The sequence below is a fragment of the Pelodiscus sinensis genome, chromosome 4 (genome assembly GCF_052426305.1).
Source record: "Pelodiscus sinensis isolate ZL-2025 chromosome 4, ASM5242630v1, whole genome shotgun sequence".
Classification (NCBI taxonomy): domain Eukaryota; kingdom Metazoa; phylum Chordata; order Testudines; family Trionychidae; genus Pelodiscus; species Pelodiscus sinensis.
Window position 1 is genome coordinate 29113292 of NC_143055.1, and position 15164 is coordinate 29128455.

The 15164-nt window shown below is 42.5% G+C and overlaps 1 protein-coding gene across 5 annotated transcripts in view; it reads left to right on the forward strand.

Moving 5' to 3' along the window:
- CC2D2A (coiled-coil and C2 domain containing 2A) overlaps positions 1 to 15164 on the forward strand; it is a 124334-nt gene that overhangs the window by 104272 nt on the left and 4898 nt on the right. For all 5 annotated transcript variants that reach the window (XM_075930702.2, XM_075930704.2, XM_025178410.3 and 2 more), the window contains 4 exons: positions 1894 to 1983; positions 6429 to 6542; positions 10498 to 10632; positions 13480 to 13602. In XM_075930702.2, coding sequence (XP_075786817.2) covers positions 1894 to 1983; positions 6429 to 6542; positions 10498 to 10632; positions 13480 to 13602 — 462 coding nt within the window. The remainder of the gene's footprint in view (positions 1 to 1893; positions 1984 to 6428; positions 6543 to 10497; positions 10633 to 13479; positions 13603 to 15164) is intronic.

The following is a 15164-nucleotide window of genomic DNA, read 5'->3' on the forward strand; positions in this document are numbered from 1 at the left end:
GGGAAATAGTATAATAATAAGAACAAATGCAAAGTACTCTACTTAGGACAGAACAATCAGTTTCACACATACAAAATGGGAAGCTATTGTCTAAGAAGGAGTACTTCTGAAAGGGATTTAGGGGTCATAGTGGACCACAACTTAAATATGAGTTAACAGTGTAACACTGCTGAAAAAAAAAGCAAACGTCATTCTGGGGGAGTATTAGCAAGAGTGTTGTAAGCAGGACACAAGAAGTAAGTCTTCCGCTTTACTCCACGCTGATTAGACCTCAACTGGAGTACTGAGCTCAGTTCTTTTTAGAGCACCACATTTCAGGAAAGATGTGGGCAAACTGGAGAGAGTCTAGAAAAGAGCAACACAAATGAAAACATGACCTATGAGGGAAAATTGAAAGAATTGGGTTTGTTTATTCTGGAAAAGACTGAGGCTATGTCTACACTGCCGGGTTTTGTAGGGGTGGTTTCGGAAAAATATACACAAATTGCAATTTGCGTATCTCTTTCCACTTGTGTTTTTGGAAGAGGCTTTTCTGACATTTGGGCTATCTACACGGGGCCAAATGTCAGAAAAACCTCCTCTTTTGGAACATCCCTTATTCCTCATAAAATGAGGAATACAGGGATGCAGAAAGAACGCACCTGTTTTTTCAGAAACTGTTTCAAAAAAGTGGAGTAATTCCTGGACGCAGCAGAGTTTTTCTAAGATATCTCTGGTATCCTGGAAAAGCTCTGCAGTCTAGACATACCAGAGAGGGGACAAATATTCTCCTTGACTTCTGATGATAGGACAAGAAGCAATGGGCTTAAATTGGAGCAAGGGAAGTTTGTTAGACATTAAGAAAAACTTCCTAACTTTGAGAGTAGTTAAATTAAAATAAATTGCCCAGTGAGGTTGTGGAAACTCCATCACTGGATATTTTTAAAACAGGTTAGACAAACACACCTGTCATAGGTGCTCTAAATAGTTCTAAGTCCTGCATGAGTGCAGGGGACTGGACTTTATGACCTAAGTTCTTTCCACTTCCATGATTTCTATGAAAAACTAATCCTTTATTTTTAAATCAGTCTGAAATCAGTGTAAGGAGGAGGCTGGTACCAAATATACTTCATTTACAATATTTTGCATTAAAATCGTGATAAAAGCCTTAAAATAACAAGATCAGATATATCCTGAATTAAATTAGAGCTTTAACTTTTATTTTATTTTTGCATCTGAATAAGACTTGGCATTTAGTACTTTTTTATTAATTAGAAAGTGAGCCTAATGTCTTGCTGCTTCATTTTTATCAAGTTCTGTGGCAACTTATATCAAAAGATGTACTTTTCCCACATTAGCCAACTTGATAAAAACACCAATTTCTTATTGTGGACATGGAACTTGGGAGAACAGTTTTCAAAATTTTTGTTCTCAGTGTTAGAAACCTTGAATATGTAACAGCAATCATTCATACAATTGGGAAAAATAGAATGTAACAGCAAAATAAACAGCTATTAGATCTCTATGTAATTGTAAATATAGCTCATTCCTTAGAGGAATTATTTTGTCAGTATACCTAATTATAAATGGTAGAAATAAATGTTCAGTAGCTTGTTATCCCCCCAAAATTAGATAAACGTAATGCATGTTGTACTTTAAAGAAACAAAAATATGTGCATCTGGCTTTATGGTTCTGAGCTGACTCCCACTCAACAGTCAGCTCAAGCCTTTACATGGGGTTGCAAAAGGGACCTGTTCCTGCTATATGGAAGTCAGTGGATATTTTACCATTGACGTTGAGTGTGAGCAGCAATAAGTTTCAGATATAGTTAGGACTAATAAGAATGTTACCTTTCTCATCCAATATAGTAAATGAGAATGTGGCTGTGTTCTTTTCTTTATTTTTATTTGTAGGAGTTGGTGGCTCGATATGTTGCTTTGATTCCTTTCCTGCCAGATAGTGTGTCATTTGCTGGAATCTGTGACTTATGGAGTACATCAGATGTAAGTAAAGGCCTAGAATTTGTTGTTCCTCTTCTGTTATTTTTCTTTCTATTCATTTACATTTTCAATATTTTCAATGGTTTTAGAGAATAAAATATTTCTTTGTCAACAAGCTAAAGAAGAGTGTTTAAAAAATCACTTGTCCAGAAATAAATTGTCCAGATCAGCCAAAGTGTTTCTCAGTTTGGTAGACTGTAAACTATTGGACCTAAGAACACCATGAGCAATAACAGTTTCTACATTGAAGAGGAATTAAAGTATCCACTGAAATTAAGTGAAGAAAATATCACGTGTGGGTGTGGGGAACATGAGAAAGCCTGAGTTAGTAGAGAAAATACTATGTGTAGACTGCAGGATTCTTTTGGAAGAAGTTTTTCCGGAAGAGATCTTCCGAAAAAACTTCTTCCAAAAGAGAGTGTCCACATTGCAAAAGCGCATTAAAAAAGTTATCTGCTTTTCCAAAAGATAGCGTCCACAATAAATGGAAGCTATCTCGCATGTAAGCTGTGATTACTATGGATGGAGTGGCCACCAGGGCACCTGTGCTTTTTCCTTTTTCCTCTTCTTTCAAAAGAACTCCCTCTTACCCATCCATACACACCTTTTTCTGAAAGAGCTCTTTCGAAAAAAGGTTTCTTCCTCATAGAATGAGGATTATCAATGTCAGGAAGAAACCCTCTGTTCTTTTGATTTTCTTTCAGAGGAACGTGATTGTAGTGTGGATGTAATTGAAGTTTTTTCAGAAAAATGGCTGTTTTGCTAGAAAAAAAACCTCTGTAGTGTAGATATACCCTCAGCTGGACCGTCATAATTCTTCTTGAATGTGGAAAAGGGCATAAGTAATGTCAATTGCACTCTCAAACTCAGTCAGCCTCTTATACTTTGTTGGGAAAGAAAACAATGGCTGAATTACAAATATTAACTTTTCTTAAGGTTTTGTAAGGCAATTTCAATCTTACTTAATCAATATTCTGCATAACGTAAGAAGAGCCATACTGGGTCAGACCAAAGGTCTATCCAGCCCAGTATCCTGTCTGCCGACAATGGCCAATACCAGATGCCCCAGAGGGAGGGAACTCAACAGGTAATTCTCACGCAATCCCTCCCGTCACCCACCTCCAGAGAAACAGAATCTAGGGATACCATTCCTATCCATCCTGACAGCCATTGATGGACCTAGCCTCCATGAATCTATCTAGCTCTTTTTTTGAACCTGTTCAAGTCCTAGCATTCACCACATCCTCTGGCAAGGAGTTCCAGAGGTTGACTGTGCGCTGAGTGAAAAAAAACTTCCTTTTGTTTGTTTTAAACCTGCTGCCTATTAATTTCATTTGGTGACCCCTAGTTCTTATATTATGGGAAGTAAATAACTTTTCCTTATTCACTTTTTCTGCACCAGTCATGATTTTATCGACCTCTATCATATCCACCCTTAGTGTCCTCTTTTCTAAGCTGAAAAGTCCACGTCTTTTTAATCTCTTTTCATATGGGACCCTTTCCAAACCCCTAAATTGATTTGTATATTGTTTAAATAAATCAATAATTTAGATGATACCCATTCATAAATATCATAGAAATATAAGGCTGAAAGATACTTTGAGAGGTCATCTAGTCCATCCCTTTGCCCTGAGTTGGGACCAAATATACCTTGACCCCTATGATAGACTTTTGTCTGAACCGGGGGTGGGCAAGAGATGGCTAGCAAGCCAGATCTGGCTTGACAAGTCACCGGTATCCTTACTACACAGCAGCTGCAGCTGCTTTAAACAGCAGGCTGCTAATTGCTATGCTGTCTGGGCAGGGAGGAGAAAGCTTTGGGCGCTGTCCCTGCCCCTTAGCAAAATCCTCCAGCTCCCATTGGCCAGTTTCTGGTCAATAGGAGCTGAGAAATTTTGCTGAAGGCAGGGGCAGTGAATGAAGCCTCCTCACTCCTTCATTTCCCCCTTCTTCCCTGTGCTGGAGCAGAGCCATGTGGAGCAGCTGCCCAGCACAAAGGCAGGGAGTCTACAAAGCGGCTGGCTGGGAGCCACCTAGGTATGCGCTTCCCAGCCAAAGCCTGCCTCTGGCACCCCACACCCTTTCTTCTCTCTCCCCCCCCCCCCACACACACCGCTCTCTGCCCCAGATCACCACCTAAACCCTCTGTATTCCTTCTACCCCACCTCCTCCAGGTCACAACTCCCTCCCAGACCCTGCACCCCCTCCTGCACCCTTCCCCCAGACCAGAAACCTTTCCTGCATCAATATCCCTGCCTGACCCTGCACCCCATTCCTCTGCCCCATGTCACCTCCCAAACCCTCTGCACTCCTTCGCCCAGGTCAAAACTCCCTCCCGGACCCTGTACCCCCTCCTACATCCCTTCCCCAGGCCAGAGACCTCTCCTGCACTCATAACCCCTCCTGAACCCTTCTCCCCAAGCCCCTGCCTCAGATCATCACCCTCTTCTTCACCCAAACTCCCTCTTAGACCTCACATTCCCTCCTGCACCCTAGTCCTCCATCCCAAGATCCCTTCTACATGCCACCTGCTGTCCCAGACCCTGTGCCCTCTCCACAGAAGTGTAGCCCTTGATCATCTACCAAAATCTTAGAGTGGTCTCCCATTAAAAATTATTGGCCACCATGTTCTAAACTGTTCTTTAAAACCTCCACCAATGACCAGGATTCCACAACCTCTCTTGGAATGTTTTCCAGTACTTATGTATACTTATAGTTAGGAAGACTTCTTAATAATATTTAACCTAGATTTTGCATACTACACATTAAATCTATCTTCAGAGGACATGATGAACAACTGATCACCGGTCTGTGTTAATATGACCTGGACTCCTTTGTAACTGCATCACATTGTTGGCTCATATCCAGATTTTTTTCAGCAGTATTATTACGTAACTAGTTATTCCCCATTTTCTAGTTTGCCATTTTGATTTAGTGTAGTACTAGCTTTATATGACTACTGTCTGGTTTTGAACACACTCTCCTTCTTCCAATTCAGTCTTATTCTTAATAGGAAACATTTCTATGAAGCCCATGAGATTAATTCTTTTATCTTTTGAATGTGGGGCACTTAACACTGTTTTTGGAAAAACTGAGTATATATGTATTTTGATGAACCCCATAATGTGAACTTTCAAAAGGTGCATCGTAACTTTGAAATGTAAAATGTTCCAATGTCAGCTTGGTCATTACAATTAATTCTTAATTATAAAGTTTACACTTGAGTAGTGCTCAGCTATAAAAAATACATATGCGTACCTTTCAGAGTTTCACATTCTGGTATAAAACAAAGATCAGTTTTCCTTGAAACAACACGAAAATTATTGCAGGAAGATTATGTCTGTTAAATGGCTTGGTTGTTATAATACATTCATTAGTTTATGGATCAAGAATTATGTAGGAAATATATTCATATTGTCACTGTGTGCTGTCTGTGTATGGATATAGCTAACATGTATATAGTATAGACCATACCCTACTGACTACACATCTGAAGATCTATAAGCCTCAATGCCAGAATAATTTGTGTTCAAGAGTCATATTATCAGATTTTTAAGAGGACTAAAGCTTTTACACAAATATGCATTAAAAAAAACCCAAATCATACCGCCATAGGGCTTCACCATCACAAACAAACATCTGTGGATCTGGAGGGTGATCGAATACCCATGGATCATAGATTAGCAATGTAATATATTGATAACATCTCAGAACGTTTTCTAGAAATATGCAGCGTGACTCGGCAAACAGGATTTGACTATGGTGAAATTCTCTAGTCTACACTGCAGATCTCCACCGAAGTCCTCACTTATTTTGCATATGAAACAATAGTGATCTGATGGGAGAACTTTCATCAATGACCATGGGCTCAATGTCCGTTGGTGTCTAATGCCTCCCTATTTCCTTCCATCTTTCCCTGTCCAGTGCAGAGTGGCTTAGTTTCTGTAGACTAACTCCACACCAATCAACTATATCATCTCCCCATTCTCTGTGGGGTCTGCCTGTCCTATTCGGACCATCCATTATGCCAAATACCAGGGTCTTAACTTTTTGCTTGTTGTTCATTCTGCAGATATGCCCAAATAGCTGTAACTTCCATTTTATGACCTTCTGCAGTAGGTTCTATTTTGGCTGTATCTTCCTATATAATTCCTCGTTGGTGACCTTCTGCACCATCCTATTCTCAGGATCTTTCTATAACAACTCCTCTCAAACGCCAATATTCTTCTCTTTGAATCTTTCGTTTTCACCCATGTCCCACATCCGTATAACATTCTGCTAAATACATACGTTTTCAAGACACTCATGAAACAATAGTGATCTGATGGGAGAACTTTGGCTGCAGCTTATTAGAGTATTAGGAAAGATTCTTAAATGTTTCATGATAGGAACTATTAACTGTATCTGATTTATTAGTAAATAATAAAGAGTGCTTGTTTCTCAATCAGCAATTTCTTGATCTTCTGGCTGGTGATGAGGAGGAGCATGCTGTGCTTTTGTGTAATTATTTTCTTGCTATGGGCAAAAAAGCTTGGATAATAATCGGAAATGCTATTCCTGAGGTAAGACAATAGTTTTTGTTTGATTTGAATGTGAACATAATATCCAAACGCTTACATAAACAGAGCATAAACCAGCAAAAATGATTGTGCTCCAAGAAATAGACTGAATTTTCTCTTGAAGACAAGTAGTGATGGTGTGGGTTTAAAAATTGGGTCTGCTGGAAACCTATTCTGGTATCAGGCATTCTATTATCTTATTCTCTATTAGTTAAATATGAATCTAATAGATTCCTTCTCCTGGATTCCATGTGTGAGTAGTGGGATATCCTCTTAGTCATCACTTTGCACAAGCATAAATGATTTCACCTGGTAAAAGACATTGAGAATCATAGACTAGATCTGGAAGGGATCTCAAAGGGTCATCAAATTCAGTTCCCTGCCCTCATGGCAGGACCAAGCACCATTGAGATCAAGGCTGGGAAAAATATGGCCCACAGGTCATATCCAGTCTGCCACGCTCCCTGCCTGCCCCACACACCACTCAGAAAATTAGCTGCTGGGCTGGTTTGTCTTTCAACAACGGCAGGCCTGGGGGGCAGAGATGTTTCACGAGCTGCCCCCACCCCCAGCACAATCCCATTGACCAGTTTCTGACCAATGGGAGCTGCCTGTTTGAAGCACAGGAGGCACACAAAGTAACTTTCCTTCTCCCACACCAGGCTTGTAACTATTCACAGATGCACATGGCTCCTGCAGCCTGTGCAGGGGTGTGGCAGGCAGGGAACCTGCCTGACAAACCTGGGCTGCTGGCTGGGAGTCATCCAGGTAAGACTTCCAATCAGACCCTGCCTCTAGTACCCCAGACCCTCCTTCCCCTCAACCCTCTGCCCCTCCATTCCTGTCCGCCAACTCCACATAACCCAAACCCTCTGCCCCCCTTCTGCACCCATATCCCCGCCCAGAGCCTGTACTCTAATCCCCTGCCCTGGTCACAACCCCCTCCTACCTTAGGTCACAACTTAAACCGCTGCACCTCAGTCCCCTGCCACAGATCACAACCACCTCCTTCACCCAAATCGCCTCCCAGATTCCACATGCCTTCCTGTAGCCCCGTCCCTTGCCCCAAGCTCTCTTATGCTCCCAGCCTCCATCCCAGACCTCACCCACCTCCATTAATATTGTGAAAGAGTGCAGCCCTTGACCACTTTCCAAAATCATGGATTGGCTTTCCCCATCAAAAATTATTGCCCACCTCTGATCTAGATCATCTGTGACACATGTCTGGCTAGCCTGCTCTTAAATATTTCCAATGATGGAGATTCCACAACCTCCCTAGGCAATTTATTCCAGTGCTTAGCCAGTCTGACAGGAAGATTTTCCTAATGTCCAACCTAAACCTCCATTGCTGCAATTTAAATCAGGCTCTCTCATTCTAAAGCAATTAATTCCTTCAGCAGCATGGGTCATGTTTGTCCCACTGTAGTGCTCAGATTTCTAAGCAACAAATGCGGCTGTCAATCTTCTAAAAGGTTTCCAGGCCAAACTGTCTATAACTGCCCTTGAAGACCTCCCTGAATGAAGATAACAGGCCTTATACTCCCAGACACGTAAACCCTTAGCCTAAGCAGAGTTTTACGAAACTGAGCTTGGGGAAATCCTTTCCCAGGATTTCAATCCTTCTGATTGTTCTCAAACATAGCAGTGTTAGGAAGAGATTCTAGCACTCAAAATCCTTTTAATCTTGTCAAAACTTGAACCCCAACAGAACATTTAGCCCTTATTACCAGGGAAAGGCCTGAAACCCAGGAAGGTAGGTTCCATGAGTCATTGGGAAGGTAAAAGAATGCTAAGCGCAACGAGCTGCGTATCGGGAAGTGCAGTTGGGATAAGTAAAAGAGCTATCTAAGGCCGCAGTGTGCGAGAAAGGTGGGTGCTACAAAGGGAAGAGGTGTGTCTGGGACAGCTGCTTGGAGAGGGGATTTGTGGTGAAGCAGAGGGATGGCTGGTGTTGGTAAGGCCAGTGCTCTTGCCCTACCTTGCCTTGTTCTTTGTCTTGTTGATGTTTCCAGTACCTCCCCTTCCAGCTGGCTGTTCATCTGGCTGGGGTCCTGCAGAAGCAGGGCAAGAGGAGGTAAAGAAGAAACCCAGTAGTGTTGGGCAGAACAGTGGAGTTATTTCTGAGAAATCCCTTTAGCTCTGCTGGAATGCATGTATTTACAGCATGGCTCTAGGAAGATATGGGATTCTCAAATGTGTATGTTGTGCCATATTCAGCACAGTTGCCCTGCTTATTAGTCTTTCACTCAGACCTACTTTTTACATACTGGTTTAACATTTTTTTTCTTTAAATGAATGATATAAAGATGTGTTCTGATCCTTACCTGAAGTTGTTTCTGTAAAAGGCACTACAAGCAGAGTATCTGTTAAAATGAATGCCAAAACTTTCCTCAGAAATTACTGTGTTGTGCCAAGGGTATTGTAGGGTCCCTTAAAAGTTGCTAACTTTACTGCCGTATACCTGTTATACAGCCTAATTTGAGCCTAAAAACTGTACTACTTTGTATGTTTGTGTAAAATTCATTCAAATTGGTAGTTACCAAAAAACATTACTCAGGCTGATTGATAACCTCTATGGGTATGTCTACACTACCCACGAGGAGTACAGATAGTTCGGAATGGCTACGTAGTACGAACTATCTAGCCCGTGCCGCATGTAGCCGCGCGGCACGGGGTTCACACTAGCCGGCTTTTAAAAATGGCGGCGCCGGCTTTATGCTAATGAAGCCCAGGAAATTCAAATCCCGGGCTTCATTAGCAAGTTCGGTATGCATACATTACCCCGCTAGTTCGAACTAGCGGGGTAGTGTAGACATACCCAAGGGGATCAGCGACGAGGAGTCCTGTGGCACCTTATAGACTAACTGAAGTGTAGGAGCATAAGCTTTCGTGGGCAAAGACCCACTTCGTCAGATACATGCATCTGATGAAGTGGGTCTTTGCCCACGAAAGCTTATGCTCCTACACTTCAGTTAGTCTATAAGGTGCCACAGGACTCCTCGTCGCTTTTGCAGATTCAGACTAACACGGCTACCCCTCTGATCTATGGGATCAGTTGGTGGCTTTAAGCTAATTCCTAGGAAACTAAATGCTTGCTGACAGCAAAGGCATTAAGGATTTGAGTGGATATGGAGACTTAACTAGTTTCTCAGTCTCAGACATCCAGCACAAGGATCAGGCTCACTGACTGGGCAGTGTGGAAAAGTATGCCCTTGCTGTGATTGATTGTTCTATGGGTAAATAGAGAACTTCACTTTATTATACTCTCTATAAGACAATTTTAATCTACACTTAATTTGCTTGAAAATTTACAGGTAAGTTGTCTTTTTTATATTAGTTTTTAAAGTGTCGGAGAGGAAGGGTTATTTGTGCAATCCTGATGTAAGCTAAAGGAAAACTACACACCACTTTAGGGGCTTAAAGTTATTTGAACAGTGTTTATGGTGGTTGAATTGGATGAGTTGGCTGTTTGAAGAAAACTACTCCAACCAGCTAGACAGTGTTTCTGAAAGTGTTCTGCAGAATCACTTTGAGAAACGCATTAACTGGCCGCCCCGGTTTGTTTATGTACCGGTGCCGCAGCCACAGAGCTTCGTGGCTCCCATTGGCTCCGTTTTGCTCTTTTCAGTCAAGCGGAGCAGTGGGAAGTGGTGGCCCAGCCCACGCTGTTTCCCGCGGCTCCCCTTTGCTGCAAAGGACTAAACGGAGCCAATTGGAGACGCGAGGCTCCGTGGCTATGGCACCTGTAAATAAACAAACAAGGGGGTGGCCAGTTAATGTGTTTCTCAGAGTGATTCCATGGAATATTTTCAGAAACACTGAGCTAGAGTAAAATGGATCAAGTGTGAAATTTTGTCAGTGACTTCGATAATAAAATAGGTAGCGAGCGGCCTGTAAAATAAAACATTATCTTTTGAAAAACATTTTATAAAAGTTTGGCTTATCTTTTTCTTCCTAGGGGCCAACTGCATATGTATTAAGCTGGGAGCAACATCAGTACGTGATTTGGAATCCCAGTAATGGACGTTGTTACGGACAGTTTGACACTTTCTGTCCATTGCAAAGTGTGGGCTGTTTGATTAGCTTTGATAATGTAAGTGTTTCCTATCTTTTCCTTCTCATCCTCTCATACACAAAGAAGATGGTACTATGTTTGTCAGCCCCTTCCTTAGCACCTTAACCTCTGCTGTATCAGTGCAAATACACTTCATATTAGTGGTCCATATTATGAAAGTGATCTATTCCATTTTTGCATTAGGTGTCCAGCAACTTTAAAAGTCCTGCTTTAACTATTGTATAAAACAGATTTTTACTATCGTTCAAACAATCATAAATTATAAAAATGCGTATATATAAATATATATATACCCAACCAATTGCATTAATCTACCTACTTTTGCTGAATGTATTTGGTTAACCTTGTGTCAAACAGCAGGAAGAGCAGCCTATGATAGAAGCAAATCGACATGCTCTCTGCAAAGCAATATTGTGACTCATAAGCTACAAAAATGTTTAAATATATTAACAAAATAATTGATAACAAAACAGAATAATCCTTTATTTGAACTTTCAGAAATCTTTTGACAAAGTCTGTGGCCAAAAGCTTGTGAGAAGACTTAAGAGTCATGAAAGGACTATGGTAAATTGAAAATTAGCTGAGACGTTGACAAAGAATAGACTGAGTCAGTTTTCAACACTGCAAAAAGTCAACAGTGAGGCCCCATGGTTCCATATAAGGATAGTGTTTACTATAATCATTGTTTCTTTTCCGGTATGTACACTGAGGTGACCTAATTGGCAGATGACTCAAAATGATTTGAGTTAGTCAAGACTAGTGAAAATTGAGGAACTTCAGAAAGAAAGGGAGGTGATTGTGCAGCACTTTGGCAGACTGAAATCAGTGGTGACAAATTTAAAGTAAAGCACACTAGAGGTAATACTAGGAGTGGTTCCTACATGGTGCTGGACATTTTCATGACCAGTGCAGTGAGCACCTCTGCTCGATGTGCAGCAGTGGTCAAACAAATAAAATATTAGGATCCATAAGGACTGGTAGAAAATTATAGTGAAAAATACAGTGCCATTATATAAATGGCTAGTCTGGTTAGTAGAAGATGTTCTAGTTTCCCTTTTCTGATAATATAAAAAAACCCAGAGAGTAGTCAATAAAATTAAAAAGCAACCATTTAAAATTTGCTAAATAGAAATAGTTGTTTTATTCAGCATATAATTAACTCTAACTTGTGGAATATTTCTCCGGTACATCATTGAAGTCAAGACTGGATAATGTTTTCTGAATCAACACACACAGCTACAGTAACAATGATTTAAAAAATGTTATAAATATTCCTTTTTAATAAAAACCCAGGGATGAAAACCAGACACTATGTGATGGGCTTCATTTATGGACAGATTATTCTGCAGTTTTTCATTGTAGGGTTTCTTTCTCGTGCACTAATGTATCTAGTGCTCGACACGTTGGAGAGCAGAATTAATTAAATGAAGCACTGATCTGATTTGGTCTGGCAAATTATATGTTCCTAAGCTTTAAAATCCCTACAATATTGCTTCTGCATATGATGCTTAAAGTGCAAAATTTAAAACATTGAATTGCACAGTCAAAAACAAACTTTTATAAGAATTTCTGGAAAATGTATCAGAAAAGTCAGTTGTTTGAAGTTGTGTATTACATCCTATGTCTCTTCATTTTTAACCTTTTTAAATTTAAAAAATGAAGGAGAGAATCTAAGGTTTGAAATTATTTATAATTGGTAGTCACCAACCAGTTGATTGCAATCAACTGGTCGATCCTGGGGAGTCTCCCAATTAATCGCAATCAGCAGGCTCCCTCCTTGCCCTGGCCTCATGCTGCTGACTGTTCCTGGGAGGGACCAGGGCAGCCCCATGTGTATGATGGGGGAGAGGTATCAGCAAGCTGATCCTGCCTTTAAGGACTCCCTCGTGCATATCCCATTTGCCAGGAATGGGAAATTATGGCCAATGGGAGCTGAGGGGGTGGTTTTGGCAGAGAAGGGCGGTTCTTTACAGCCACAGCTGCATTGCCTGAGGGCTACCTGCGGTAAGTGCTGCCTCATGGGCATAGGCACAGGAAGTGGGGCTGCAGCACTACCAGGTTTTGCGCCAGGGTCCCGGATGCCATTCCCACTGCTGCCTAGGGGTTATGCTTCTGGTCCCACTCCACTGCCTGCCTGGCATTCCGCACAGCCACTGACCCCAGGGGTGCTACGGCCCACCCTGCACACATGGCTCTGCTTGCTCCGGGGTCTCAGCCGCCAGCCCCAGAGCTAGCAGCCCAAGCCTGCTTCTGCACCACTAGCCCTGACCCTCCTCTCAGAGCCAGCACACAATGCCCCCTCCTACAACCCAGCCACCTGCCATAACCCTGACCCCCCTCCCAGAGCCAATACCCATGCTCCCTCCCAAACCCCTAACTTTCTGCCCCAGCATGGTAAAAGTGAGGAAGAGTAGGGGAGAGCAAGTGGGGGGTGGGGAAAAGGGATGGAGTGGGCAGGCCAGATCCTGGGTTGCTCAAATTCAGAAACTATTCTTGGGCAGATAAAGGTTGGGGAACCACTGATTTATATAATAATGAAAATGGCATCCCAGTGATCCCTTTCTGGAAGTTACATCTTTCATTGGAAGTCATGTGTTTTGATTTATTTCATGGTGAACTTTTGTGGTGGTGGTGAACTGTGCAGCCTTAATCAACTGTAATATATTGCAGTTAACATATCAGATTCTTTATACAGAGTTGAGGTGAGTGACTGTACAGAAAGGTTCTTCTTTCATGTTAATTTAGATGGGAAACTCCTACTGTAGGTCTGAAATATAGTGATGACCTGTGTCAGTACCATTTGCATTGAAAAGCTGTGATACATGTTACATGGCTGTTACTTTTAACAAAGTGCTTCTCTTTTAGATCTGGTTTAATATCCAACGGTATGAGTCCCCAGTAAGGATAAATTTTGACATCAGCAAACCCAAACTATGGAAACCTTTCTTTTCACAAAGCTTACCATATCCTGGCCTCTCCAGTGTCCAGGTATTATTGTACTTACTTAGCCTTATTTTGAAGTTTAAAAATATGTGCAGATTTTTTTCTCTCATTTAGTGTACATCTTTATCTTGCACTTTAAGGATAAACATTTTTGTTGGTATATTAGTACAGCAGGTCAACCATACCTCTGTAATAATGAGGTCTTTACACTTATTCCTGGGGGAATTTTGGGCCATTCTGCACATGCAGAATTCATGCCCTCCACAGATTTATTTGCTTCCTTTTATAAAATTAACTTCTGATAAGGAAGCAAAAGGAAGACGCAAGAGTGGTCACACATTCCTCCCCACCAGTGTGGGTGTGTAGTTTCAGGCACCTGGAGCAACCACCAGAGTGGTAAATCACCACGGGATAGGGATGGTGAACACTGTGGGCAGTAGCCCCTACCTTGTGCTGGACTCAGCTGCTAGTCCCGGCTAGATTGGGGCAGAGGAAGACAGGACTTCGTCTGCAAGGGGTAGCCAAGGCTGCAATCAGACCTATCCTCAGAAACTCCACAAACCCTGGATTCCTGCCCTTCTTCACTCCTACTCCTCACTCAGCTGTGGGGGAGCAGTCACTATAGGAGGCCCAACTCCCATGCACCTAGACATTCTCCCATATCCTGGAGCCCCTGGTGAACCTTACCCCACCACATATACCCAGTACCCCCTCACCAAGCCCCTGGCAACCATGTCCCACCCCAACAAGCTTCATCCTCTGCATCTGGGCCAGTACTTCAACACCCAAACCATCTGCCACTGAACCCCCACTGAACTCCCTTGCACCTCACCACCCAGTGAGCCCCCACACCTCTGAGCCCCAACCAACTGAATCCAGGTCTCCACTAAGCGCTCAGACCCTCCCCTTCCCAGCCCCAACCACCTTCACCTGGAGCCCCCCTAGAGTCCCATTCCCCCTGCCCCTGGAACTCCCTAACAAACAAGCCCCTGTGCATTCAGATTCTTCCTGCACCCAGACTCCCCACTGAGCCACCCAAATTGCCCCACAGAGTGGGGGGGCCAGCATTGAGCATGAGCCTAGGCCTCTTGCTTGTTATCTTAGTGCAATGGGCCTAGAGGAGGAGGAGCAGCAGAGTGTTTTGGGGCCAGGCCCAGCCCTTTTACTGTCAGGGTCAGATGCAGTCTCACTGCTGTCTGTGGTTGGGCAGGGCTGTACAGTGTTCTCTGACCTGTGCTGTGTTTTTTACTGCCATGCTGGAACTTCCACATTTATTGACAAAGATGTAGAAAAGTTTTGTGCAGTATTCCCTCGGGAGCATACAGGACAATATATCTAATACAGTAGTATGCCCTCTAATTTTTTCCATCCATGTGCAGAATTAATTTTGTTTTGTGCAGTGAGGCATGCATGAAACCCATGCTATTGGTTGTGGCCCTGCTCAGTTCACAGGGAACAGTGCAAGTGGCAGTATTTTTTAATGGATCTGGTTTCATTCAGACTGGATCTCGTGTCATTCTGAAAAAACGCATACATATGATCTAAAGCAGGGGTCAGCCACCTTGTGCTGCTTCCTGCAGCTCCCATTGGCCTGCCAGCAGCTTACC